This window comes from Pochonia chlamydosporia, chromosome 1, assembly GCF_001653235.2.
Source record: "Pochonia chlamydosporia 170 chromosome 1, whole genome shotgun sequence".
Classification (NCBI taxonomy): domain Eukaryota; kingdom Fungi; phylum Ascomycota; class Sordariomycetes; order Hypocreales; family Clavicipitaceae; genus Pochonia; species Pochonia chlamydosporia.
This window is the reverse complement of record NC_035790.1, coordinates 3,772,643-3,800,372: the sequence shown is the minus strand read 5'-3', so window position 1 is coordinate 3,800,372 and position 27,730 is coordinate 3,772,643. Positions and strand designations below refer to the sequence as shown.

The 27,730-nt window shown below is 51.4% G+C and overlaps 11 protein-coding genes across 11 annotated transcripts; 5 read left to right on the top strand and 6 right to left on the bottom strand.

The window, feature by feature from the left end:
• Window positions 1-63: 63 nt before the first annotated feature.
• On the top strand, window positions 64-873 carry VFPPC_12948 (cytochrome b5-like Heme/Steroid binding domain-containing protein; the record flags this gene model as incomplete). Its single annotated transcript, XM_018290725.1, has 2 exons — window positions 64-324; window positions 376-873. 2 exons carry the CDS (start codon window positions 64-66, stop codon window positions 871-873), a joined length of 759 nt encoding a protein of 252 aa, XP_018149279.1.
• A 307-nt stretch (window positions 874-1,180) lies between these two features.
• VFPPC_00972 (extracellular serine-rich protein) lies at window positions 1,181-1,946 on the bottom strand (the record flags this gene model as incomplete). Its single annotated transcript, XM_018280885.1, has 2 exons — window positions 1,181-1,836; window positions 1,898-1,946. The coding sequence occupies 2 exons, from the start codon at window positions 1,944-1,946 to the stop codon at window positions 1,181-1,183; spliced, it is 705 nt and encodes a 234-aa protein (XP_018149278.1).
• Window positions 1,947-4,340: 2,394 nt separating this feature from the next.
• Window positions 4,341-4,786, bottom strand: VFPPC_12947 (CENP-S complex, centromere protein X; the record flags this gene model as incomplete). Its single annotated transcript, XM_018290724.1, has 2 exons — window positions 4,341-4,388; window positions 4,442-4,786. 2 exons carry the CDS (start codon window positions 4,784-4,786, stop codon window positions 4,341-4,343), a joined length of 393 nt encoding a protein of 130 aa, XP_018149277.1.
• Window positions 4,787-5,384: 598 nt separating this feature from the next.
• Window positions 5,385-6,827, bottom strand: VFPPC_00971 (ADP/ATP carrier protein; the record flags this gene model as incomplete). The annotated part of the gene is made up of 4 exons (XM_018280884.1): window positions 5,385-5,948; window positions 6,009-6,331; window positions 6,469-6,490; window positions 6,789-6,827. 4 exons carry the CDS (start codon window positions 6,825-6,827, stop codon window positions 5,385-5,387), a joined length of 948 nt encoding a protein of 315 aa, XP_018149276.1.
• A 773-nt stretch (window positions 6,828-7,600) lies between these two features.
• On the top strand, window positions 7,601-8,038 carry VFPPC_15265 (hypothetical protein; the record flags this gene model as incomplete). The annotated part of the gene is made up of 1 exon (XM_018293018.1): window positions 7,601-8,038. The coding sequence occupies one exon, from the start codon at window positions 7,601-7,603 to the stop codon at window positions 8,036-8,038; it is 438 nt and encodes a 145-aa protein (XP_018149275.1).
• A 1,557-nt stretch (window positions 8,039-9,595) lies between these two features.
• On the bottom strand, window positions 9,596-10,105 carry VFPPC_12946 (ribosomal protein S25; the record flags this gene model as incomplete). Its single annotated transcript, XM_018290723.1, has 3 exons — window positions 9,596-9,618; window positions 9,700-9,961; window positions 10,103-10,105. 3 exons carry the CDS (start codon window positions 10,103-10,105, stop codon window positions 9,596-9,598), a joined length of 288 nt encoding a protein of 95 aa, XP_018149274.1.
• A 390-nt stretch (window positions 10,106-10,495) lies between these two features.
• On the top strand, window positions 10,496-11,394 carry VFPPC_12945 (40S ribosomal protein S5; the record flags this gene model as incomplete). The annotated part of the gene is made up of 3 exons (XM_018290722.1): window positions 10,496-10,635; window positions 10,762-10,945; window positions 11,077-11,394. The coding sequence occupies 3 exons, from the start codon at window positions 10,496-10,498 to the stop codon at window positions 11,392-11,394; spliced, it is 642 nt and encodes a 213-aa protein (XP_018149273.1).
• Window positions 11,395-11,952: 558 nt separating this feature from the next.
• Window positions 11,953-12,768, bottom strand: VFPPC_12944 (acetyltransferase, GNAT family; the record flags this gene model as incomplete). The annotated part of the gene is made up of 1 exon (XM_018290721.1): window positions 11,953-12,768. One exon carries the CDS (start codon window positions 12,766-12,768, stop codon window positions 11,953-11,955), a length of 816 nt encoding a protein of 271 aa, XP_018149272.1.
• Window positions 12,769-15,878: 3,110 nt separating this feature from the next.
• On the top strand, window positions 15,879-22,054 carry VFPPC_00968 (SH3 domain-containing protein; the record flags this gene model as incomplete). Its single annotated transcript, XM_018280883.1, has 2 exons — window positions 15,879-21,369; window positions 21,429-22,054. The coding sequence occupies 2 exons, from the start codon at window positions 15,879-15,881 to the stop codon at window positions 22,052-22,054; spliced, it is 6,117 nt and encodes a 2,038-aa protein (XP_018149270.1).
• Window positions 22,055-22,446: 392 nt separating this feature from the next.
• Window positions 22,447-24,402, bottom strand: VFPPC_12943 (Hsp70-like protein; the record flags this gene model as incomplete). The annotated part of the gene is made up of 5 exons (XM_018290720.1): window positions 22,447-22,484; window positions 22,531-22,834; window positions 22,885-23,415; window positions 23,461-24,046; window positions 24,134-24,402. 5 exons carry the CDS (start codon window positions 24,400-24,402, stop codon window positions 22,447-22,449), a joined length of 1,728 nt encoding a protein of 575 aa, XP_018149269.1.
• A 1,050-nt stretch (window positions 24,403-25,452) lies between these two features.
• Window positions 25,453-27,190, top strand: VFPPC_00967 (leucine-rich repeats of kinetochore protein cenp-F/LEK1 domain-containing protein; the record flags this gene model as incomplete). Its single annotated transcript, XM_018280882.1, has 3 exons — window positions 25,453-26,110; window positions 26,191-26,491; window positions 26,572-27,190. 3 exons carry the CDS (start codon window positions 25,453-25,455, stop codon window positions 27,188-27,190), a joined length of 1,578 nt encoding a protein of 525 aa, XP_018149268.1.
• Window positions 27,191-27,730: the final 540 nt, after the last annotated feature.

The window sequence follows — 27,730 nt, the reverse complement described above, 5'->3', positions numbered from 1 at the left end:
CCATCTTCACTCTCTCTATCCTTGGAGTTCCGTGATAAAAACAATCGGCTCACAATCCCCATCATGGCCGACGCCGAACTTCGTCAGCGAAAAGCAGCAGCACCGCCCGAGTCTCCAACCCCCAAGACAAAGTCCAAACACAAGTCCAGACGCACCGACGATGCCGACGACTACACCCCCTGGCTCGACATCCTCCGCGTTCTATCATTCCTCTTCGTCGCATCATGCGGTCTAAGCTACGTGATCAGCGGAGGCGAGAGCTTCTTCTGGGGCATGAAGAATAAACCCCAGTACCTACGCGTCGACTGGTGGAAAGCCCAACTCGTAAGATTCTCCCCTCACAACCTCTTTACGCAATTCTAACCCGTGCTACAGTCCGGCCCAATCTACCTCACGGAAAAAGAACTCCTCGCCTACGACGGCAGCGACCCCCAAAAACCGCTGTACCTCGCCATCAACGGCACCATCTACGACGTCTCCAACGGGCGGAGGATGTACGGCCCCGGCGGATCGTATAATGTGTTTGCGGGGCGTGACGCCGCGCGCGGGTTTGTGACGGGCTGTTTTGCGGAGGACCAGACTGCTGATTTGAGGGGGCTGGAGGAGATGTTTCTGCCGGTGGATGACCCTGAGGTGGATAAGTATTTTACGACGGCGGAGATGGAGAGGATGCGGGGGGAGGAGATGGCGGCGGCGAAGGAGAGGGCGTTTGAGGCGTTGAACCATTGGGTCAAGTTTTTTGCGAATAGTAAGAAGTATCATCGGGTGGGATTTGTTAAGAGGGAGGAGGGGTGGTTGGAGAAATTGCCTAGGAGGGAGTTGTGTGCGCAGGCGCAAAAGGGGAGACAGACGAGGAAACGCAAGGAGACGTAGGGGTTATGAGATGGGATGATGGTATGGTGGAAGAGTTGATTGTAGAGCACAACGTCACGTTTAATAGCAAAAGGGGGATTTTGGTAAACTTTTCTTAATTTCCTGAGGTTCTGATATCAGAGCAGTGCATGTCTATGACATGGCATGCAGAGTTACATTACTCTCAGCTCCTCTTTCGTACAAGATTCTGATATAGACGAAACGAATAACGGCTGCTCGGCAGCAAGATATAAACAAAGCAAAGGTATTAATATGCATCCTCCGTCACAACATGCGTGACCACTCCCTATGAATCGAATTTGATTGTTTACAGCAACATGAAACCAGCACCCAAGACCAACAACATGGTACTCGGCACAGCTAGGTTGACACCACCAGCAGTGAGAGGAGCAGATGTCGAGGGTTGACTTCCGATGGCGGTAGTAGGAGAGCTTCCGTCGCCAAGAGTAGGGCTGGGACCACTGCCTCCATTACCGCCATTACCACCATTGCCACCGGTGCCGTTGCCTGGGCTGCCGCCACCACCAACAGGAATCTCCCCAGGACCAGTTTGAGAGTTCTGTGAGAGCTGCTTGTAGTTCTCCAGAGATCGAGTCGAGTTGGCACCAGTGTTCTCGTTGATGACCATGGACATGCCCCTCTTGCAGTGAGGTCCCTGGCTGCAGAACAACCACATGGGCTTGGTGTCGTTGATCATGACGGTGAAGACAGGAATCTGGCCCCTGGAGGCACTAGCAGCGGCAGGTTGGAAAGAGGAGAAGATACCGGTCGCGCTGGAGTTTGAGATGGAGATGGGCACGCAAGGGTTGTCGAAGTTGGACTGAGTCACGGTGTGGTTGCCTGCCCAGAACTGAAACTGAACCATGCTACCTGGTTTGGCTGTAATCTTCTCGGGGAAGAACTTCAATGCCGTCTCGTTTTTGGCAGGGTTCATGCCAACAGCGACGACGTGAACATCAACAGCTGGAAACATTGTTAGAGATTTGCCTTTCAAGGGGTCCTGTCTAGTTCTGCCACCTCTTACCTTGAGCAACGCTCAACAGAGCGGCGAGGGCAAGTGATGTGAAGTGCATTTTGAACAGAGGCTTCTTGCGGAAGTCGATTATTCGGGAGTTTATTAAGGATTGAGAAAAACGAATGCTGTAATTACTCTGTCCAGAGAGCAACGTTCGGGATCTTATTTGTACCAAGAGAATGCGGGTGTGTATCAAGGACTAGCCTCTTCGCAATGTATAAAGCCGTGGGGAGGTGAGATGAGTTGTCGGTATCAGAAATGAGTACGAAAGGAAAGAAACAACCCAGAAACCAGCAGGAAAGAAAAGGAGTTCCTCAAGAACTGCAGAGAACCGAACCGTTAAAGACGAGAAGAAACTGAAACCAGAAGAAGAGAACAGAAACGACAAAAATGGGAGGCGAGATGGTTTTAAAGCTCCAATGTGATCGCCCCAATCCAGATATCATCCAGAGGCGTTGTACATAGACAAACATCTGTCCCAGCGTGGACCCCTGCATGTTCCTGAACTTTGACAACAGGATGGGAGGGGGCTATCCGGACAGGGTCTGGTGTCTCGACATGGGATAGTGACAGATCCCTCGTGGGTGACTATTGAGATGGGGCACATGAAGGGGCGAAGACAAGGCCGTTGGGCGGTTTGAAGGGAACAGTGGTGAGGTCTTGACGTGTTTTGCCAGTGTAAGGCATGCCGGTGATGGCGTCGCCCTTGGCCCGGTCGACGATTAATACAGTGGTTCCTCCGGCGCTTCTCCGACAGGGCTATGGAGCAAGGCTGTTACTCGTGTTAGTTAGATTTAAATTAACTTCTCTCATTGATGTTTTGTTGTATTGGAACAGCATTGGAATTCTCGTCACCTTCATTGTGTCATTCTGCTCGCGAGCGAGTCAATAGAGTAATTCACCAGATTCTGAATAATGCTCAACCCAGATACCCGCCGACGACATGCCAAATTAAAAAATCATCACGGAACTAGCAGAGCCGGAATAAGAGGGCCACGGTGAGGCTCTGCCAAGGGGTCCTGTCTGAAGGTCGGTCGCGCCGCACCTTAAGGTGGCTCCGACACATGCGAGACGGCCCCGGTTTCAGTCCCGAAGGAGCGGTCGTGACCAGGAGTCACGGCTGCAACACATGTGGCTGCATCTAGCAAATCAGGCTGTTTTGAAAGTTGCGTGACTCTGATGTGTAAGCTCTGGGAAAGGAAGCGTCCTTTGAAAAGCTGACGTCGCCATTGGTGCAAGAAGTTGGTAAATGAAGGCAGATTTGAGGCATGTTTTGTTCTTGCTTGTCGAAGAATATGGTCGGAGGTGTTGGAGCCGGGAGGCGCAGTGGATTGCGCCTTCCACAACGGGAACAGAGCCACACCAGAACTCATCACTTTCTTGGCCTCCACCACGAAATCCAGTTGAGAGCACCAGATCCTATGTCGCCAGCATCCAGAGTAAAGGCTAGTTACTTCACGCAAATATTTTGAATAGAGCATACACACGAATTGGTTCCTAGGCCGGAACACCTTGCAAGCAGAATGCTCTGGCAAACACCCCATCTATTATTACTACACCCTCCTATAGCACGATCCACTCAGCCGCCCTTGGAACAGTCCCCAGTCCCTCTGTTGTTCATGTTGTTACAAACTACGCCCCGAACTGTGCAAACGAAACAGTCGGGTCTCAGATCCATGGCCAATTTGACCCAGCGTCTGAAGAAACACTGTGAACATTAATCTAAAAATCTATGTAACATAACCTGCCAGACGTCTCCTGCGACTCTCCCCACGCGTTTCTCCGCCATTCTGCCCGATGATGCGACTCGTGTATGTCACATCTCGAGCGATCAGCCCATGAGGCGAGATGCAAAAAAACGTTGGGATGAAAACGTTTCCAAACCACTACCCGCCCTAGACAGGCCGACTCGTGGGCACGTGTCATTCATTTCACCTCCATGATGGGTGCGTGCCAAGTCCAAGTAAAGAAGTGCATCTTCGGGCCGGGTTTCGTCGAGCTTAGCCGATGTGTCTTTATTTAGAAATGCAGACAGGCCATATTGCTTACTGTCTCGTTCTTTTTAGTGTCTCCGATCGCTGTTCGAATTCTTTCACTTCGTCAAAAGATGTGTTTTGTGAACACGCAACCAAGAACGTTCGATTCTTCTCTCGTATCTCGCAGACATGGTTAATCAACTTCTGGCTACCAAATTGCACTTCGCGGCCGTCAGCTGATGAGTGATCCGATGAGTCTCCTCCAACTAGGACGACACTTACCCTGGGTATAGATATAACTGCTGCCGAATCGAGTCCAGACACTTCTTTGGACTAAAAGCACCAGTATGAATGTGCCTCCTCCCAGCATTCCGGCCGCAGCACCACCACCCTAATGGCTAGAAACTCGGTATCGCCATGCTGGTATGCAAAATAAACCCGCGGTTCCCTTTAACAATCAAATGAGCCCACGTCTTTCAAAGATCCAACAAGAGCTGTGGTGCAATCTTCTCCAAATCATCCACCTACGCCTGTCAGTCATACAACCGGCCGTAACGAACCATCAGACGTAACATACCTCCAAGAATCCTGCATTCTTCTCCACAGCCGCTCTAGCAATGGCTTCCCGCACGAAAATATCCATATATTTGCCCATCGCCGCATTTGCATCGCGAGATATCCTGGTAGAGTCCTTGGTGAAGAACTCGTGCAATATGCGAGTCAATAGGTCCTTAGGTATAGACTTCTCTGGTGGCGGTGCGTCGTCAGCGTCACCTCCTCGTGTCTCCTGTGCTTCCGTCTGGTCGTCTGAGGATTCAAAGGGGTCACTAGGTTCGGAAGATGCTGTCTCTGTAGACTGACGACGGTTCGTGGTACCCTTGGGCCGTCCCCTGCCGCGGCCGGATGTTTCCTTCGGAGGCATGGTGTGATTAGGCAGTTGGTAAAAGATGACAGGTTAGAAACGGCCCAGTAGTAAGCAAGCAATCTTGCAGTCAATTGATACTAGGCTGTGTGATACCATTGATCTTTTAAGGTTGTCAAGTTGGGACCAAAGCGCGTCGCAAGATCTGGAGATACAATGCCTTAGTCATCATCCAGGCACGCCAGTTCACCTGACCAAGTCCGAAAATTGAAACATGGAGTCAACGCAGGCATCACCACATCTCCAGAAAGCATTCCGTTTTGAGGTTTACCAGATCCAATTGTCACGAGCAGTGTTCGGTCAGATGATCGTAGTAATAACATCAAGGGAAATTGCATTGGTGTATAAATTACAGCGACCTAGAAAAAGCTCGGCAGAGCCGAAGGACAAATACGCCATGCCGATGCCAGTCTAACCCGCAAATAGCATCTGTTGCACAGAAACACAAGGAACATTTTCTTTGTCCCAACTTCCCTCTCTGCCAGAATCCCATCTCCATTTTTTACCATCGGCAAACATCGCATCAAGCCCACCGATTACGCAACAGTCTTCGCCCCTCCAGCACGAACTAGTCTATACAGGAATTAAGGAAAATTGTTTAACCAGAGCCACCCTTGAAGGCCTTTCCGAAGAGGATAAGCTGGAGCTGATCGTAGATAGACAGGACACCAGCACCGGCAACACCACGGAGAATGTTGGCACCAGCACCGTTGAACAGAGACTTGACGCCGTTCTTGGCGATGATCTGGCGGGCAGCATCGAAGGAGTTCTTGTACTTGACGGCCTCACCGGAGGTCATCATCATGCGACGACGGATGGTGTCAAGAGGGTAGGCAGCAATACCGGCACCAGTGGTGACGCACCAACCAAGAGCGAAAGAGGCAAGGAAGTTGTTGGCCAGGTTACCAACCAGGAGGACAGGCTTGATGGAGTCGTACATGCCGAAGTACAGACCACGGTAGACGATGATACCAGCGACAGAGGGCATGAAACCACGGTAGAGACCGGCAATACCGTCAGAGGCGAGGGTCTTGCGGTAGACATCGACGAGACCGTTGAACTGACGCTCACCACCACTCTTGGCAGACTTGGCGTCGTTGGCAAGACGGGTACGGGCGTAGTCCAGGGAGTAGACGAACAACATAGACGTGGCACCAGCAGCCTGTAAATATTGTCAGCAGCTTGAACGAATTCATCATTTTATGGTTAGGAGTCCACATACACCACCAGAAGCCAGGTTACCAGCCATCCACATGGCGTAACCGTCACGCTCCTTCTTGAAGCCGAACATCTTCTTGAACTTGTCACGGAAAGCGAAGTTCAGGGCCTGGGTAGGGAAGTATCGGATGACGTTGGCGGTGTTGCCACGCCACAAGGACATGACACCCTCATCAGCCATGGTGCGCTTGAAGCAGTCGGTGATGCCATTGTAGCGGCGGTCAAGACGGCCAGCCTTGATCATTTCATCCTGGTTCTGGATCAGGAGCTTGACACGCTCAATGGGGGCGGCGGCAGTCTTCGAGACGGCGGCGGAGATACCACCCACTGTGAGTATAGTTAGTGGCCAGTCTTGTCAAAAAGTTATTGTGAAAAAGGGGGTGCGAGGCACCGCCGGCACGACCATGGTCGTGACAGCAAGCATATTCTCGCGCCGCTGGATTCGAGGTCATGTCTAAACGTACTCAAGAAGTCGGCCACGAAGGGCTATACAATTTAAATGTTAGCAGCTGTCGCCTTTCTCATGTGAAGATTGAAAAAAAATCCTCCGCCCCGGAATAGCCGTCGGCCCAGAATAGGAGGCAGCGCCAGCGCAGGTGAGAGACGAATCCAATGCAGCGACCTTCATCGCGATATCAACCGCGTGTTGTAGTCTTTCAATTGGTCGTGGCTTTCCAATTGAGCATCTCGAAATCGTCTCCATTGTTGGCTTGGATACCCCTTATCGCAGGCGCGGCATTTCACGGAGCATGAAAAATTTGTACAAAGAGGCAGGATTGCTTACCGGCATGCCCAAGACCTTCTGAGGCTGTTCACCAGACATTTTGACTGAGGTTCTTTATCCGAAAACAAGACAAAGGACTGAGGGGAGATGGATGAAAGGAGAAGGAAAGAAGAAGAAGGTGTACGGGCAGTCGAGCGAAATAAATTCTGCACCGGCTGGCGGACGGGTTTGGGGGGAGAGGGAAAAAAAATTGCGGCGGAGCCTGGACTGGGGACAGGTTTTGAGCGAATCTACCCGGACTGCGCTAGAGCCAGCAATTGGATCCTCAGGTACCCAGGAAAGTACCCTGATTGTGCTGGGCGGCACCGTACCTGGGCAGGTACCCTCGTCGCCCTTGGCCACAGCGACCATGCTCGTTTTCCACGGCAACAACGCGCTTCTGGTTCTAGTCCTTGCCAGCCTCAGGCTCGAAGGGGTAACGGGCCCGAGGCACAGAGTACACACGTGGTAGCTTCAAGGTACCACTGCAAGGCAATGCTGCATAACATGGTCATACCTGCTCCCACGGAGTACATGCCAGTTACTCGGGCGTGTCGTTTGGTCGCACTGACATCCGCCTCAACTTTCAGAAGTCACTTGGATCTCACTTCGAAGCACGTCTCCAGGGATGGAGCCTCCAGAAGCCTGAGATACCGGTTCACCCCGAGATTTTTTCTCACTTGAGCACATCTGGCCTCAATTGCGGCACCTGGAGCGACCTTAGCTTGGCAGGTGCAGTTGCTCTTCTAGGCGATGCCAGCCAACCACGACGAGCCTTTGCCAACCATGAGCGCCTGTCTCAGTGCCTTGTGACAACTGGGCGCAGTCAATGGATGTCATACATGCACTCCGTACGGCATGGAGTCAACATTGAATTGAAGTCCTCGGTGAGAAGAGTTTGGTCCTTCTTATTCCCTGTACTCCGGACTCCAGAGCAAGATCAGAGAGCACACCATTACCTTCACCGTATCAACACCACCGTCGGCCCTACCATCCATGGCGGCCGCTCACGGCTTGCGAGCATTGGTCTCGAGAACCTCTTTTGCGTCATTATGCGTGGACTTGGACCTCATGATCATTCTTCCACCGTTTGCTCGCCCGATTTTGCCCTGATTCACCCTGGCCCGACTGCTGCCTTTCTCTCACTGGTACAGGTCTGCACGCGAAGTGAAGCGCCGGATGGCAGGGATCGCGCTGGCTACCTGGGTCGCCTCGCTTCGTCCTCCAGGCGAGCCTCGCAAATTGTCATCTTTGGCCCTGGCGATGTCTGATCTTCGATAACGGCGTGTTGTCATACTGCACAATGCCACTCTTGTCATCGCGCAATGGCCTGCCGCATTGGCCTAGGAAGACGAGCCGACAATTTTTTTTTATCCCTTGTCAAGAAGCTAAACAGTGTGTTGGCGACTCGACCAGTAGTACATGTCTAGTCCCTTGGACCGAGCATGGTACTTGGATGGTACATGCCTGTGAATGCATGTAGCATCCGAACCGCCACATGGAGCTTCCGTGGCTCACCTTACAATTTTTTTTTCCTTTGGAGGCTCTGCCTTGACGCCACGCCAGTCCATCCAACATATCAACAAATACAATAGGAACATTGGTTAAAATGAAATGAGCAAGACCCCATTCTTTGCGAACAAAGAAATTACTGGTCTTGTCCCGCCAATATGTACGGAGTACGGAGTAAATGCTCTATAAATGATACAAGCCATGACCACTCAGATCGGCTCTGCCGAATTGGCGGACCATGTGAATTACGTGGGCACCGTTGCTATTAGTATATACCGGTTAGCCGGCGAATCCGATAAGAATAGACCTCGACCATTTCATTCAATTACTTCATTTGATTGGCTCTCTGTCGATGCGTATGCCTTTGAATGTCCCAGTTGAGACGGGGCAGATCTTGCTCGTTTTCAAGACATGTTTGCCCATTGCCCCAAACATGTGTTTGTGAACGATGACACTACACATTGGTAACTATGGCCTGCCGTTTTATTCAACGTATTGCAGCCAAGAGAGGGGCCAAGTCGCAGATATCACTAGCCTTTAGCAATGAACCAGTGACCCCGAGAGCCTCTTCGCTTTCCAGCAGCCGGCAGCTAACCACACATCACGGGACATGCTCCGTACTTTCGTCTCCTTTACAATGAATGATGAGGGAAAATCTTTCCTGTGGATAAAGTCGTCCTTGACGGATCAAGGAGAGTACGGCCGACATATCAAGCACTAGGCGAGATGAATGATAGCAGGGTACCTGACTCCTTGTGCCAAATGGATGAATTCGATCCACAATACGGGAGAGCAAGACAGGCACGGAAATTGAGGCGTATAGGCACAAAGCATCCGTCTATGCCGAATTGACTTATCCGAAGCAACACTGATATCACGGGACCCAATGCAATGCATTCCGGAGCTCCATCGCTTTGTCGCTCGTCATCTCTATTATATGCAAGCCGTAGAGTACCAGGCTGGGACGATGAGCCGTGGTAGTACATTTCATACAACAAAGAGCAGACGCAATATCCGGACAATCACCCAATGCAGCATTGAGATTATCAGAATGCCCAGCACACCGTCACGGATACAATCGGCCACAGGAGTCACGAGGTGCGCCAGCATCTTATTTTGAAGATCTTTCATTCCATTGTCGTATGCTAAAGCACAATTCCGGTCCCCAGGTATGGTATAATACCGAGCATGAATTCGTCCCAACCAGGCTTTTATCTGCCGTGAAAAAAACCGTCCACTCTAATGGCTTCTGCGATGGTTGCAGGCCATCAAGACACCGTTACTCCAGACACACAACTTTTTTCTCTTTGGCTAATTTAGGAACCACCAACGGCGCGGGCTGGATAGTAGGTTAGCAAATCGTTCTCTCAATACCGTTGATTCTCGGACGTGTAGAGTCGCTTGGAGGGGCGGTGCATACTGTAGATCTTCATCTTGCTGTGGGTGACAACGGGCTTGATGAGGCCCTTCTCCTCGAGGTCGTTGAGGCACTGGCGGGCCAGGGAACCGTTGACCTTCATTCTGTCGACGAGAGTAGCGACGGTGACCAGACGGTAGGACTGGACATCCTTGTAGAGCTTCTCAGAGGTGGTCTTGTCGAGGAGGACGGCGTGCTGGGCCTTGTCCTTGACCTTGCCCTTCGACCACTTCTTCTTTTGCTTCTTAGCTCCAGCAGCAGGCGCCTATAAATCCGCGAAAAGAATCCTGTATCAGCATTTCATCGTTCTCTCGACGGGGACAAAGAGGGAGAAAGTCTCATCGTGTCTCGACTGAACTCATGATGGACAAATCCTTCATCTGTTGAGGGGGCGTTTTGCGCGTACCATTTTGTTCTGTTGTGCTTGACGTTGACGGGAGTGTGGAGGAGGAAGGGGGATTTTTTACCAACGTGAAGGCCAAAGTCATTCCCACTCGGAGTGGCGGGCGAAGCGGTCCCCTCTCTGTCTCTGCGCACCCGGATTGGAGTTTCACCCAGGGCAGACTTGCCCTAACACACCAAGTGCGTAGGGTACGTACCGAACTTTTCGCGCAACCTGATTCGCCAGGCCCACCCACCACCAAAATTTCCCAAGCCCTACCCTCTCTCTCTCAGCCGAAGAAGACGCAGCCCATCCTCCAAAACCTCCCGAAAAAATACCATCTCGCCCAACCTGCAATACTAACCCGCAGTCCGTCCGCCAGATCGAGGATATATTTTTTCGACTGCAACAGCCAAAATGTCTGACGGTGGCGATATCGAGGTCGAGAACACTGTCGTCTCTGACGTCCTTCCCAAGGATGTTACCAAGGAGGTCGGCAACGTCAAGTTGTTCAACAAGTGGGACTACGATGTCGAGGTTCGCGACATCTCTTTGACGTACGTTGCGAATATAAACACCCCATTTGTCCCTGCGAAGGATTTGGAGAGGAATTCATTCTGGAGAGGGGGGAGGAACAAGGAACAAATGGCTGGAATTGAATGCTGATGGAACTCTGCGAACAGTGACTACATTTCCCTGCGAAACCCCGTCTATGTCACCCACTCTGCTGGCCGATATGCCGTCAAGCGATTCCGCAAGGCCAACTGCCCCATCATTGAGCGATTGACCAACTCGCTCATGATGCACGGCCGCAACAACGGCAAGAAGCTGATGGCTGTCCGCATTGTCGCCCACTCTTTCGAGATTGTACGTTTATACCAACCCCACGGTTCTGGGACTTGTCGAGGGACTTTGTGCCACATATCGATCAAGTTTTCCCTTGCCCTTTGGAATAGAGGCACAAGGAACCAAAGAAGCCAGCTGCTAACACTCATCAGATCCACCTCATGACCGACCAGAACCCCATCCAGGTCGCCGTCGACGCCATCGTCAACTGCGGTCCCCGCGAAGACTCTACCCGAATTGGCTCCGCCGGTACCGTCCGACGACAAGCCGTCGATGTCTCCCCTCTCCGCCGCGTCAACCAGGCCATCGCCCTGCTCACCACCGGTGCCCGTGAGGCCGCTTTCCGCAACGTCAAGTCGATTGCTGAGTGCCTCGCCGAAGAGCTGATCAACGCCGCCAAGGGTAGCAGCAACTCCTACGCTATCAAGAAGAAGGACGAGTTGGAGCGTGTGGCCAAGAGCAACCGATAAATTACCTCTTTTGTTAATCGGAAGAAAAGGGATAAAACGGTTATTTTATGGGTTGGTTGGAAAGGCGGTAAAAACCCGCAACAACAGGGGGGGGGTATGCGAGGGAAATCTATTTTGCGGCTGGGCTTCATGGCGTGGTTCTGGCATCCTTGAAGAATTGCATTTGTGCGTTTCGGGTCTGGGAACGCGTAACGGCTATGGATTTGTCACAAATGGCTCTAGAGTCTCAATAAAAAGTTGGCTCAGGAAGAGCATACATGAATTAATGCCCTTGCGCTTGTATATCTCTACATCAATGATTTGCACCTGTGCTTGCTGTAACTTCAGTACCGCTACTCGCTATTTTGCTGTCGTCTTTCCTTCTTGGATACCCTTCGTAGTGGAAGGGCAAAACAACCTGCTAATGCTATTTGGTTGTCCTGTGGACAACATACATGCAAATGCCAACCCACCCATGATTCCTTTCATCTTTCATCCTGGTCGAAAGACCATCGTCTATGTAAACATGAAATGAGATCGTCGTAATTCGTTCCACGCTTTAATACAGCTTGGGTGTCTCTAAATCCGGACCTCCTTTGGACTTATCTCAAGCCGTTTAAACATGCCGACATGAGGTATTCCTTCTTCCCACCACCTCCCCATCGCCTTGTCCACGCGAAATCCCAACTTTTCCCACGTCCCTACAACCTGCTCCTGGGCATGGACACAAACAAGACCACCCCACTTGGGTATCTCTGTTTCGGTCGACGCACCCATTTGCTCAAGACCTAGCTCCGTGATGCTGGGGTCAAAGAACGACGGGTTAGACTTGAGCCACGAGAGGGCAGTCTGAATCAAAAGCCCAGAGAGGCCGTTGCCCCTATATTCCTTGACGACAGCCAGCCGCCCCAGCTTGACGTATGGTTCTTTTCCGTCATGAAAGGTAGTGGGTCGGTCTGAGCCAGTAGTTGCTGAAGGGGAACTGATATCAGGCGTGCCACCATTACTTCCATTCTTCAACTCGTTGTTCCAGTACTCGCCGCCAACCTTGGGGTGATTAGCGTGAGGAAAGGGAACCAGGCGGATAGTGCCGATAGGTGTAGTCCGCGTTGAGCTTTTCCGCGGTTGAATAACATTCCCGTCTTCATCTCGCACCTCCGTCTCTTCGGTCTTGTTGACGCTGGCGTATACGACCCAGTGACAGGATCGCGGGTCATCGCTGTCTTGCTCATTCTCCAGCGGTACATTTTGCTCACGGACGAACACCTCTTCACGGACTTCCATAGCGTCTATGAAGACTTTTGGTATCGTGGAGGGTTGCTCATTGTGTGGTTTGCCGGGCTCGAATCCCTCCAGCTTGCTAGGCCCGAGGAACGAGATGAATGGTGTGCCCATCTCGAATGACGGTGTGCTTCCCCTCGAGGCCTTGGTTCCAGTATTTGCAAGAAATGGTTGGGTCGAATTTTTTTGGTGAACAAAGAAACTGGGTCTTGGGGAAAAGATTCGGGCACTTGTATGTGATTCCGATAAGAAAGACAGAGGGGCGTGTTTGTTTTTGCGGGGAGTTGTGCACCCAAAAATAAGATTGATGTGACGCTGGAGGTCGTGAATATCCGACCTACCCAGTGTAGTATGTATCGGCGTGTTTTCGCTGGTTAGATATAGAGATCAGCGCTGACGAAGGTGTGAGGTCACGGGGGGGTAAGGAGAAGGGCAACAACAATTTGGCAATGCTGTGCGCTAGTCATGAATGCCTTGTGCTTTTTGTTTAAAATTGTTTGATGGGTCGGCGGCATTCGCGGTTCATTGTCCAATGGAGAGTATTTGCCTGTCGATAGGAGTTATAAATGTCCGGATGAGGTGACGTTGGTGGGATCAATGTTTAATGTTGACTCTTACCGCTCTGTGAAAGTTGATGTGGCACCATCCATTGGTTTGGGGAAAGTGCCAGCACAGGGTTGTGTGAAGCGGTCTGGTGGATGGAGTATGCATGCACAATGAGGTGACGACGTGTAAGAGAGCCTCATATTCCTCGTGGATGGTCGAGAGAATGCAGTGGGAAAAGGTGGAGCTTCTTTGTGAAGGTTGCATGAATCAATCGTTTTGACGTTTTGACGTTTTGACGTGTGGGCTTGCAGGTGAACGTTGACAGTTGGTGCAAGTTGACTGGTTGCATGAGGGGGTGTTGGTGGGTGTTAGGGGACAAAGGAATTCCGGGCACTTGGGTCTGGTGGGTGAGATGACCAGACAAGCCAGACCAGACATGGACAGACGGGGCACTATTGTTGATTAAATCGGCAATTTACATTTAGTAGCGTCAATGGCCACGTTGTTAGATGACAATGACTTCCCGCTGCCGCTTGTTGAGCATTGACTAATGATAGATTGTTGATTGACACATGCGAAACTGCACGATGCGTTTCTGCGAGCCACATGTCCGTCGCTTGGGGTGCAGCACGGAGAAGTTGACAAGTATATTATTCCTAATCTTTAGAGTTCCATTCTTCCCGCGTCAGATGAATTGCCTTGACCCGATTAGAAAGTGCTCCAGCGTAGGGACCCATTCTTAAACCTTTCATACCTAAGTATGGATTAGTTGTCCATCTACTGTCCACTTCTAAATGTCAGCAACTCTTTCACAAGACACTTCGAGAATCCACTTTGGTATAGTCACGGCTCCCAAATCTGGACCAGCACCACCAACAACAACACGGGAAATTCAATGCTAGATTCTCCTTCTCATAAATCAACAATCGTCTCAAAGCGATTTATCCAGGAATCAGCACCTGCACAGGTCCATGTAAATTTCGCGCCCTGTTCAAACGAGTAGTACAGGGTAGACATAATATGATACAAAACAAAACGTCCACAAACTTGGCAAGTGCGAGGCCTGAGCTCAGATACAGCAAGGGCTTATCAAGAGCCTAATTGGCATCTCAGGCCTAGGTAGGTAGCTACAATACTGCACTTGTTTCCTTCATGGACGCACAGAGCAATAATCCGCACCCATGGTCATATTTGACACCTGGCTTGAAGGATTACAAGAGCCGTTTGGCGTCATGGACTAGTCAGGGCGACTCCCGATGCGGAAACCGGCTGGATGGAGAAACCATGTCCTGCAGATGACGGCATAAGCCTCAAACACATAAACACAGGACTGTGACATGGTGACACAGCGATGTTGCGACACTGGACGTGCAGTGTTGCGTCGTTCATGCCCCCTGTTGAGTCAACATTGGTGCTCAAATGATTCTGCGAAACGACACACCAGAGGGTCAAGGTGCCAGACTTGACATGGACTCTTGTGCCGAGGAGTGTCCAGATGTTGCAGGAGAGCTGCTGAGCTGGTCAGTTATTGATTTCCCCTGGACGCCAATCTGTCTGGCCCGCTTGGGCCATATGGTTCCCCACAGCCGGACAAGACCAGACCAGGCCAGGCCAAACCAAACATTGAACGGTTTGATACCAGAGAAGCGGGCCGTGCGCCAGACAGAAGAGAAGAGAAGAGATAGGAGACCAACCAACCAACCAACCAGACCAGCAGCGACTGGAGCCAACCAACCACGGCTCAGGGGCAGCGAGGCCGGCGCAATAGTGAATAGACGGGCCACAAGCCTCGTAAATGCCGCCTGGACGCCAACTAAGGAACTATGGAGCCACCAAACACATGGATGCACCAGGAGCACCGGAGCACTGGAGCACTGAGGGGAATAAACCTGGGGCTTGCAACTAGCGGCACCTGCCCACAATATGATTGATTGCATGTCTGACCAGACCAGTTGACGTTGGAGGCGGAACGGTCCATGTCATTTTTCATCACCTCCAGACTGCAGTTCGTCGAGCTGAGTTCGGCCCCCCCCCCCCTGTGCTGGCTGTCTGGCCCCTGTGGTGTGCTCATCTCGACAACCATTGCTTTTTATTCTTCCTCGTCGCACGATATTTTCCGTTGTGGCATCGCAATTCTGCCCGCCTTCCCCTTGCCTGCGTGTTTCTTTTGCATTGGCTGCTTTTTCCTACAACCGACCTTGTTTTTTCTTACTTTCTCTTTTCGCGTTCGCGTGCTGGTGTCTGGTTGTTTCGGCCGGGTTGGACCTGGATACTTGATCCCAGCTTGCTGGTGGACAATCGATAAAGAACCCTGCTAGCTACCATTTCCCTTCAGGGGTTTGCCTGCGCACTTTCGCCAGCCAAATGATCGAGTGCCCAACCGTCGGTGAGTTATCAAAATCATTTTTACGGCTTCTCCAACCCCCAATGTGTTCAGTGTTCCTTTTTTCCTCCTAGGGAACTGAATCATTGACCATTGCCAGCAGCCAACCGATTTTGGGTCTGTTCATGTCTTTACACTACCCCTGATCAGCCAGCGCGTTTGGTATAAGCCTGGCCGCCGCATTCGCAGCTTTTTGCTCCCCCTCAGTCACAAAGAGCTGGACAACCACATCCGACCATATTATCGTCTCCTACCAACTCCCCTCGGCGCAGGTGAGCGCCAACGCTGGAGTCCAATGCCCTGGCAGCCGCTACCCCGGATCGCGTTCGCTGTTGCGACCTACCCGTTTACTGCTGAGAGCCCGGCCGACCTGCCGCTTGAAATTGGCGATGAGCTGTACATTATTGAGGAGACACCAGACGGCAACTGGCTGCGGGGGTACTTGGTCGCACCACCCAGTTTGCTCGCAGGCTTGACTTCAGTCAAGGGACAAACTCTTGAAGCTAGAGTATTTAGTGGAATCTTTCCCCGCAGCTGTGTGGAAGTCCGAGAGATGCTTGGGGAATCCGACGATCGAGACGACCAAGAATCGACAGACGAGAATGGACTTGCGGGCAACAACCTCCGGCCTGCAAGCGATTCAGCCAAGAGTGGTATCAATGGGGGCGAGGCAAGGAAATCAAGGTCTCCGGACCTCGCCGTAGGTATAGGAAGACGACGAAAGCCGCTGTCAGAACTGCCCAATGGCACATTGGGAAATTTGTCGATACCAGTGTGGCGAGACCCCAACGCGCCAAAACCAGCTGCCCCGGTTCCCATGCTTAAGATTGGCGACGAAACACCGACATCTGCCGAGGAGCCTTTAATCGACGAGATCGCGTCGTGTCTGAGAGAATGGCACTCAAAGAACCTTCACGAGCTGCTGCTCTCTAGACAGTATGGGGACCTAGACAAGCTCTCGAAGCTCATTACTAGCCTCAACCTCAACCGACAGCAGTTCTTGTACAATGTTCTCACATCCCACGAGTACGACCGGTTACGGGAGAAGACGGTGTGGGACCTGGTGCGCGTGAACAAGCTCTGTGGAGGCGAGGTTATTGTCCGCGATCCAGCTGAGCGTGGACGCATACTAACAGGGGATGATTCTGTTGTCGAGGTAACTCGGCTGCAGTCCGTCATGACCCTTCTGAATGAGCCGCCTCAGCCAGCCGTGGAACTGACCAGCCTGCACCACTTGCTCCTCGATGTCAAAGGCTTTGCTGGATCCTCTTCTGAAGCCACAACTTTGGCTGTGTTTCTTGTCACGAAGCCGCGTTACGAGAAATTAGCCACTTTGTCAGAGTCATTCACCGTCGACATCCCAGCTGGCGGTATAATTGGTGGCATTGGCCAGGATGCCTCGAGCCGGACCCTTTTCATCGACCTCTCCTCCCAGGATATTGGGGACTCGCCATCTGCCGAGTCTGATCTGTATCTGGTAGTCAAAGTCCTCGCTTCGCAGCAGATTTTACCCCACAAACCACTCTCAAGATCCGGCACCGGCTCGGAAAGCACCTTTTCGAGAGAAAACTCAAAAACCTCTTCCTCAAGCATATCGAAATCCACCAGGCGAAGTTTGATGTGGGGTAGCAAGACCGGGCGCTCTACATTTTCGAGAGGCTCAATCCTCCCCAAGATGGATGCACTATCTGAGCAACAAGGCGAACGACCGGTGACAACATCAGACGGGTATGGTCCTCCTAGTACGGCCAGTTCAAAGAACGGTGGAGGTGTCCCGGAAGCATCCCAAACTGTGCAACGTACCGTTGGAGTCGGCATTTTGAAGGTGAACGCAATAATGAAGCAGAACGACGAGGTTGAGCAGGTCCTCAACATCTGGTCACCTAACAATAGTCGAGCATCGACGGAGAGGGACATGGGCGATGACTTTGATCCCCTGATTCTGGAGCTCATGGATAATGCGAATGGACGGTACGAAAGATCACGCAGAGGGGAACGACTACAAGTCTCGCTACAAGCGTTTGATCACCCCGACGCCGATACTCTAATCAAAGCCACGCCAACACTTTTATCCGGCGTTTGTAAAACGAATAGAATGGGATTTTCCGGAGCCCCAACGAAACCAAGGTCCGACATCTATCTCACACTCAACTCTGCCTCTTTGGCACGCCAACATTTGTTGTCTCGATACGGAGGAAGTGCTACTACCATGCCCTCTGGCATTCAAGGCAACAATTTTCAGGTCACGGTAGAGGTTCGCGCACCTTCGGGACAGAGACTAGAAAACTGCATATTTACTGGCTCCAATAAGGAGCCGATGACAACATTCAGGTCTACAGCCGCAGAACGTGGAGAAGCTTGGAACCAGACACTCCGGCTCGCCCTGTCACCGACTGATGCATCCACAGCTCATGTGGTCATGTTCTTGTGTGATGTGCCAGGGCCACCTTTTGCTGTTGCTCACATGCCGTTGTGGGATAGACAGGCTTTCATGCGAGACGGCCGCCATGGACTACTTCTCTATAAGATAGATGAAAATACGTCCACAGCACAGGCTGGCCCAACTGGCAGGGGAGGGTATTTGTCTGTCCCGTGGGCACCCCGGGGGAGAGATGAACACTCCGAGAATGTAACCGGTCCTCTGGCTGTGTTACACGTCAATACCTTCCTTTGCAGCACGCGGTTTTCCCAGGATAGAATCATTCTGGGCCTGGTGAAGTGGAAGGACCTGCCCGAAGAAGAAGTTGCCGCGGTCCTACGACAATTAATGTTTGTTCCTGAAATCGAGGTTGTCAAACTACTCAGCGATGTACTTGATGGACTATTCGGAATTCTCGTCCAGCACTCTGGAAACAATGAGTTTGAAGATTTGGTCTTTACTGCATTGGTTAGAGTTCTGGGCATTGTCCATGACCGTCGTTTCAATCTGGGTCCATTAGTTGACCAATATGCGGAATCTCAGTTTAAGTATCCCTTTGCCACTTCAGGACTCGTCAGATCATTCACTCGATTGCTGGAGAAGCCAACTGAACCCCAGACGGCTCGAAATCTTCGGTCTACATTCAAGGTTGTCAGACATATTTTGAAATTCATTACGCATGCTCGAAAACAACAAAAGCTCAAGGAAGCTGGCATCGGAATCACATCCTCGCCGCAAGGATTCACCCGACAACTTCGCTCCATTTTCAAGGCTCTCGACAGCATGATGCGAAATCCTGCCCCTGTCCTTGTTGGTAGTCAAACCTTGGCCGTGCAACACTTCCACACCTGGCTGCCGGAGCTTACGGGCTTGCTAGACACCGAGGAGATTCTTCACATTGCAATTGACTTTATGGACTCTTGCACCCAAGTCAAGGGCAAACTGATATTGTATAAGCTGGTTCTCATCATCAACTACTCCAAGCTGGACCTTTTTGCGCATCCGGATCAGAAGGCCGCCTTGAGCGCAAACACAGTTCGCTGGATTTCGCCACATTGGGGTCACGCAGAAGAAGTCACAGAACAGTGGCGCGAGCAGGTCCGTCTGTGCTGCTCCGTGATTGCGAGCCAGGTCGACCATTTGGGCCCCGAAATCCCGGACCACATCCCGAGGATAATCGACTCGTATCTGTCACTATTGTCGTCACCACCGAAGCCCCGAAATCGGCTCTCTTTCCTCTTCCCATCTGCTTATCCATTCCCGTCGAAGCCTGTCTCTGCTGATCTCACGTTTGACGAAAGCCTGGCAGAGCTCTCAGCAATTCTGTCCGCGATTTCTAGTTCCTCCGCTGGGATGCAGCTCGAGTTGGCGGCGGAAGATGACCTGGCAACCATTCTGGAGAACTTGCTGCGAGTGCATATGAGCATCCTCTCCGGCGAAGCGTTCCCTGCCGGTTGGCTAAGTCTGCATATTTATCATCACAAGTCAACTATGCGCACCCTGCAATACGTCGCAACGCTCATGCTTGAGTCGTTCTTACCGGATCCTGACGAGGCAGAGACGTTCAGTATGGAGCTGTGGAAACTGTTTTTCACGACACTTCTGAAGTTGGTTGGCAGCACGTCCCTGGCATTAGAAACTTTCCCAGAGCAGAAGAGAAGGGCGGTCTGGAAAATCGCTGGTGATGTGAGAGAACACGGCGCCGAGCTTTTGCGAACAACGTGGGAAGCAATTGGCTGGGAAACGACCCCTGAAGAACGTAACCGGTACGGACTGGCCAAGATTGGAGGATACCAAGTACAATACGTTCCAGCATTGGTTGGGCCGATTGTCGAGTTATGTTTAAGCGTCCACGAGGGTCTGCGGCGGATGGCAGTTGAAGTTTTGCAAACGATGATTGTTAGCGAATGGACTCTGAGTGAGGACTTGACCGTCATTCAGACAGAGATGATTGACAGCTTGGATCAATTTTTCAAGTCGAAGCCACTTACGGAGAGCATCTTGCAGAAGTTGTTTATCGGCGAGCTGCTGGAGCGCTTTGACCTCCTGTCTGAAATTCCAAACGAGCCACTGTACACTGCAGTTCGGGAGCTCGTGGGCACGCTGGACGAGTTCCTCGATTTGTTGGTTGCCGTTCATGGAGGCGAAGGCAATGGCGAGGCAACTAGCATCATCAATCGTCTGAGACTGATGGAATTCCTCCGCGACATGCAAAAGGAGGAAATTTTTGTGCGCTACGTCCATCAGCTTGCAAGGCTACAGGCCGAGAGCCGCAATCATGCCGAAGCTGGTCTTGCGTTGCGCCTTCATGCGGATCTTTATGACTGGGACCCAACCAGACAAGTAAAAGCTTTGGCAGAGCCAGAGTTCCCAGCACAGACGCAGTTTGAACGCAAGGAGAAGATCTATTTTGACATGATTAAGCATTTCGAGGATGGCGAGTCGTGGAGTAACGCCTTGACTGCATACAAGGAACTGCAGAGTCAATACGAGACCAATATTTTCGACTTTGCCAAGCTCGCGAGGACGGAACGTGCCATTGCCACCATTTACGAGACCATCTCTAAGAGCGAAAAGTTGATTCCGAGATACTTCAAAGTTGTATACAAGGGTCTGGGTTTCCCATCTGGCATCCGGGATAAGGAGTTCATTTATGAAGGAGCCCCCACAGAACGGGCGGCGGCTTTTACCGACCGAATGCAGGAACAATATCCATCTGCACAGATTGTGACATCTGGGCATGTTGATGAGGTCGAAGGACAATTTTTGATGGTTTCTGTGGTAACGCCACACCGCGACCTGTCTCACCAAGTATTTCAAAGAGCACGCGTGCCTCAAGTCATTCGCGATTTCTTGGTGTCTTCGCACCCGCAGAGCTTTTCTTTTACGACCAAACGTAGCACGTCTGGTGCAGTGGAGAACCACTATGCGGAAAAGACCCTCTTTGTCACGGCCGAGCCTTTCCCAACCATCCTGCGCCGCAGTGAGATTATTGAGGCTCACGAAATCAGACTCGATGCTCGTGAAACCGCCTTGGAGCGCATCGTGCGGAAGACGCAGGAGATGACGGCTCTGGAACGCCGCCTTTCGGACGGAGAAGAGGAGGTTGGCCAGCTTCTTCTTGACGCGATTTCTATTTCTGTGAATCCTATGTCCGAACAAAGTGTCATGTGTTATCGCAAGCTACTGCCTGAGCCTGATGAGGAGGACGAGGATGAGGATGAAGACGAGGCCGAGCTGGAGCCTCAGGATACTGCAATCAAGATGGCACTTGTGGACCATGCTATTATGATCAAGAGAGTGTTGGCCCTCTTTGCGAGAAGCAACAACCCAGTGCTGTGTCAGAAACAAGAAGAACTCCAACGATGTGAGTCATAACGCCCTTTCTTTTTGGAATGAATTGGATGTCGTCTAACATACAGCCAGTTTTCGAAGTCGCATATGAGCCCGAGATTGCACTATTTGCCCCTCCTCCTCCAACCCCCCGCGAGACAGTATCAACTCCGTCCACAGCTTTCCGAGGCACCTTTCCACCACTCGACCAAACCCCTCCACAGTGGACGAACATTGCCGCCCCATTAAATGGCACCAAGGTTGAGGAAACGTCCATTGTGCGCCAGGTATCTCTGCGACAGCGTAGTGCCCGACTGAGTTTCTTGCCTGGACGGAAACAACAGCATCAACAACAACAACAACAACAACCAGAAACTGATCAGCAGGCTGAAACAGTAACTGTTAATGGAAGCCCAGAGTCCAAGGCGTCGCACCGACGGAGCCGAAGCTTTGGTAAAGGAGCTCGCCGACAGAGCATTTTCAAGTCGCAGTCGATGGACGACGGCCTGCAAGATAATCCAAGCGGCATGGGAAGACGAGGCAGTTCAGCCAGCAAAGGCAGCTTCGACAGAAAGAGTAGCATTGACGAGCATGTGACGGAAGCAGAGATTCCACCTGTCAAGAGAACGGGAAGCGTCAGGAAGAGACTAAGTCTCTTCAAGATGGGAATCAAGAGTAACAAGTCGGGAGGCGTAATGGGCAGTGTTGACGAAGAGTAGCAGCACTGCCTTGGACAAGAGTTTTACAGCAAAAGTGGCGGAATTGAAAGAACGGGATGTTGCGAGTCTGGCGACGCAAAGCTTCACAATGTATAAAAGTAATTTGGCGCCGAACCGAAGAGGAGGCCATGTACAAAGGGGATTGATTTGGAACGAGGGGGGTTGATACCACTGTTGACTATTTGCTTCTTTTCTTTGTACAAGTGAGGGATCTATGCTAGGTGTTCTGGATACCACTGCATGGCAATGTGTATAATTCTGAATCAATGACGAGACCTTTTTTTCTTTCGTTTCATATATATAAAATATCAGCGTTTCTGTATTGGCAACGAGGTATCAAGTCTAACTAAGCGTATATACATCCAATATAAAAAGCACCTGTAAGTCAAACCCTACACGTATTCGCACGTAACAGTATTATATCGTTGATCTGTACACCGTTAGTAACTTTCCAAAACATATGAAGTCACACATACTGTTATACAAAAGCGTATAAGTCGTCGACGCGGACAAATACACCGCCTCAATCTTACAACTCAACTCATAATACCACTGCCCATCCGAGCCCTGCCTCCGATTCAGCAAATGCTCCGGGATATGGCTAACATCCGCCTCAACCTTGGACAGCATCTGGACATTATCGTCCCTTGCAACCGGTGCCTCCCGCAGCGTCCTATCACAATAAATCTCCATCTTGATCTTACGAATACGCCCCTGACTAACAAGGCCAGTCCACACAAACGGCGTGGAAAACGGCTCATTCTCCGAAACAGCATCGCCCTACAACCAGTCAGTTTCACCACTCTCCCCCAACACCACGACAAACTCACCCGTTGAATAAACCACTCCATGGCATACACTTTATAGCAGCCCTCCAGTCCATCCCAGTGCTTCTTATGCGCCAAGTGTCCATGCATACTTTCGTCATACCTGGTCCGCCACTCCGTCCCGTAGTGCTTCCTCGCCTTGCGGTTCTTGATCTCCACGTACGCCGTGTCCGGGAGACTGTTGGCGAGGCCCTTCATCACGGCGCCCTGCACGACGGCCTGCCACGCATTGGGCGGCTGCATGATCTGGATGTTCCGGTCGAGGGAGTTGCGCAGTCGTTCCTTGAGGTAGTTGCTTGCGCCGAAGCCGCCGACCAGGAGGACCGCCTTGATGGGGACTTTGGACGTGGTGATTTGGTCGTTGACCAGGCGGATGACTTCGAGGACGACGGGCTCGAAGATGGTTTGGAGGTCGGCTGCTTTGAGGGCGTAGCGGCCGCGCGTGATGCCTAGGGTTTTGTTGTTGGCGAGGCCGCCGACGGGGATGGTGAATGTTTCGTCGGGGTGCATGGCGAGTGTGTATTGACGTTTGACCTTGGTTTGTTAGTTTGTGACTCTGTTGTTGGGAGGGGATAGTACCTTTTTCTCAAACACTTCCATTGCTTCTGCGAGGATTTCGTCGTCAAAGCCTTCCTCCTTGCCGAGTTTCGACTTGAGAAACTTTGCGAACCGCATGTTTAAGAATGTTGAGCCGCAGAGGGCTCCGGACCCCGGCGCCGCTTCTTGAACCTGCAGAATGGGACGAAGCTTCGTGATGGTGTAGGAGATGAGGTCGACTGTGCCGCCGCCCGCGTCAACAACTACAATCGTGTCGTTGAGTTCCAAGCCGTGAGGGTCCATTCCGTGCAGGGCGTATATGGCAGCTGCTTCTGGCTCGGAAATCAGGTGGATGGGTGCGCTGGAGGCCGACAACCCAGTGGCCTTGAGGCACGCTCGTCGGGTTTTATCCTTGGCGAGGTCGCTCCATATAGCCGGGACTGTGACGACAAATTCTAGGGGTGTGTTTTTCACTACGCTGTCGCCGAGTTTCTCGCGGAGAGTGTAGTTGAGGTGCTCGCCTAGGGCGGACATGTAGTCTGTGACGAGGTGTTCTGCGTTTCGGCCGCCGCGGGAGGAGTCTGATGTGATGGCTTGGCCTATACTTTGGAGGGACGGGTCGAGGTCACTGTTTGACGAGGGTTAGATTTCTTTTTACTTGTCCCTTGTTTATTTTATGGTGTGAATTCTGTGTGATTGTTGGTTGAGGACTAACAGTTTAAACCACTCGAGGACTTCGTCCTGGGGAGCAGTGACGGGGATGGAAAACCCCCATTGTACATCGTCACCTGCGTAGCGAAGCTTGGTGGGAACTTTGTCGGAGGATTCTCCCTCACGAGAGTGCTTGCTTATCGGCCATGCTGTGATTGCTGTTCGTCTATCTGCGCGTTGGGTCTCTGCCCATGCTACGCCCGAGTATGTGGTGCCAAAGTCGATGCCGACGATAATTTTGCGATCACTAATGGAGAGTTTACTGAAGTCCATGGCTGCAAATACCGTGAAAGTAGAAACCGGGCAAGGTATGGATGGATGCGGAGGATTTGCTGGGGCAGGTCACTTACATCCTTTATGGATGTGTCGGTCGTCACGGCACGGTAAATAGTTCGAGAGGTCATGGAGCTGCCGATCAAGGACCGGGCAGTTGTCTACTTCGTAAATTTTGCTACAAACTTCATAGCCTGCCTGAAGCCTATTTGCTGCAGGTGGCCACCATGAAGTTGGGTGTTGGTGATGGCGCAGCTTGTAGGTAAGGCGGAATCGGAGCCGCGAATGGCGGAGCCGGAGTCCTTGATCCACTTCCTAATTAGGCAGTTTTCGGGTTGTATGGTGTGCAGGCGGAGGTGCGCCAGTCAGCCTCACCGAGGGATATCTTATCTTGGGGATTATGTTTTACGAGAGGCTGAAAGGTTGAATGGCTTGCATTATTGCTGCCTGGTGGGCGGTGGTGGATGAGAATTGGTGGACGAGTGATGCTGCTGTTGATGAAGATGGATGTCGGCGGTTCAATGGCATGGTTTGTGATTGACCAAGGTTGCATAAAATGGCAGTGCTATTGAAGGAATTTGAAGTGTGGAGATTGTCTGATGTTGTGTCAGAGTGATGTATCTGAATGTCGGATTTGTAGACCGAGGAGTGAGGCCGTGATCCCAGGCAGATCTGGACAACAACACATGGTCGTTCCGCCCGAATGACCCAAGTACCGATACATTCATGCAGCACCTTGTCAAACTCCCCGTAACTGCAGGCGGCTGGAAACTAGAAATGCACTAGAAGTATGGAATGCCTGGTGCGGAATCCAACATTGACGCACTGCCACAACAGCTGCGCTAGCCGCTTCATTTCCAGCTCAGCTCAGCCAGCAACTCAGAGCTGCAAACAAATACGCCTTGGCCATGATATCATGCGAGGCATGGTGTGCTGTGACAAGTCTAGACATCCGGCTTCTGTCCAATTCCAATTAAGTTGACTATCTGGTGTAAATTCTTGCCCTTTCAACACCAAAAAGCAGAAGGTTACGACACTTCAAGCACGGAAATGGCGAGAGCAACAGCAGGCACCATTCCCCTAGAAAACATGCGTCTAGGAACCACTTATGGTCAAAAAGACACGACCAAGGAAGCCCCCAGCATACCACCCAAGATCAAGGACAGCACACCCAAATACACCGCCAGTGAAGATCTCCTGGAATTTCCATCAGACGAAGACGAATCAGCAGACAAGGTCCCAGAAATCCCCATCAGAAAATACAGCATCCCCATGAATGCCGGAACCCTCACACGCGAAGATGATGAAAAACCCCGGTCAAGAGACACATCGCCCGATCGAGCCAGCATCGGTGCCAAAAGCTTCGAAACAGCTACCTTCGACCAAATGGAAGACTTTTCCAGCACAGCCTTTGGAAGCAACAACAGTACACTCATACAAGAGCTCTACGCGACGATCAGTTCTCTCACGCGAGAGCGGCAAATTGCAGAAGAAAAGGCAGAAAGAGCGACAGATAGGGTGGAGGAGATGAAGCGGTTGGTCAATGATGGAATGAGTGACATTTCCAAGGATACGAAGAAGTTGGCGGATGAGATTGAGAAGTTGAGAGACGAGAAGAGGTTCTTGAAGGAGCAGCTGGGGGATGCGCAGAGTCATATTTTCAGTTTGCAGCCGTATCGGAAGGAGTTGACCGCTGAGGAAGTCGGGCGCGTAAGCCGTTTCTGGATTGAACTCAATTAGAGTAGTTGCTAACTGATGTATAGGAGTATGATGATCTTGTTGAAAAAGTTCAAGATTGGGTACAAAAGATCATGGAGCCCTTCTTGGAAGATCCTGAATCAGGCGTAGATGAAATCATCAGCGCCGCCAGAAAGCGTCAAGTGGACGCCATGTTGTTCAAAAAGACGATCAGAAAGCATCCCGATTTAATTAACGCAACTACAGTTCCAGAAACAGACGAAGACGTCATTGTAGGAATCATAATGCGCTTCCTCCACGACAACATCTTCCAGAAGATCATGTACGGCTCTATCCACAACTACACCGAAATCATCAGCAATATCGAAAACTTTATGCAAACGGCTGTTGAGCCAAAGAGAGGTACACTTCATTCACTTGCTTCCCAACGTACCCAATACTAACTTGACCAAAAGATTTATTCTCTGTTAGAAACTGGACAGCAGAAGCCTACAACTCCATCCTATCGACCCCCCAGTTCCGCAACGTCCGCCACAAACGTCGCCAGGAACTCACCCTCGAGCTCGGCACGACTCTCAGAATCTTCTGCCGGAAAGACCGCTTCCAGCGCTTCTGCGAGGACATCGAGGAGCAGTGCTTAGCGCCTGCGATGAAGCTCTACGAGAAGCTGCAGGTGTCTACGCACCATTTCTACCTTGACATTAACCCGTTCATGGCGTGGGGATCGAGCGGCCAGCTCATCTCGTCGGTGGAGTTTATCGACAGCATAGGGAAGTTGGATTGCAGGAATGTCCTGCAGAACAGAAAGGTGTTCAACATGGCCAAGATGGATCCTGCGCCGAGTACGGCGGAACTACGTCATCACATGGTGAATGTGTGTACGGTGGTGCCGGCGCTGATGATGAGGCAGGTTGGGCAGAGGGATGCGATTAAGGAGCCCGTGGTGGTGAGGAGGCAGCAGATGTTGGTGGCGTGGGGGCCGGAGGAGAAGAGGAGGAGGTTTTTGGAGGAGGGAGATGCTACTTTGTGTGGGTGTTTGCTTGGGGTGAAGAGTGAGGGTGGTTCTTGGGTTTCAAACTTTCGATGGTGATGATGTTGTGGTATTGAGGCGTGATGGATGGGCTTGTTTGTGGTGTTGATGTTTTGGTGTAAGCTTGTACTCTGTAATAATGAGTTGATTTGATAGGCGTCATTTTGCCCAGACGTTCACCGAGGTTTCCGTATAAGTCAACCTTAATCAACATGATACTGAGTTGTCCCCTCTCCGCATCTCAGGGCATCCTAGGCAAGGGTCCATCACATGAGATTGTCGTGTATGCGGCTCTGCATAGACTGAGACAGGATAAAAATGGACAAAGGCAGCAACAAACTCAAATTTAAAGTGAGGCGAGCAAAAAGTAGAGGTACATACATGCAGACAAGCATGTCTCGTATCAGTCGACCCTGTCAAGGATGCCTAATGCGGCTCAGACGCCTTGGTGTGAGTCCAAGACTTGCGGCTGGAATAGAGGCGCAGCAGCACATTACTCCCATGGAAGCGCGAATAGCCAAGAATTTGGGCATATTCGTCCTAGCCTGTAATGAATACTCTAGTTTTACTCAGAAAGCCAATCTATCAGGTGACATCGGG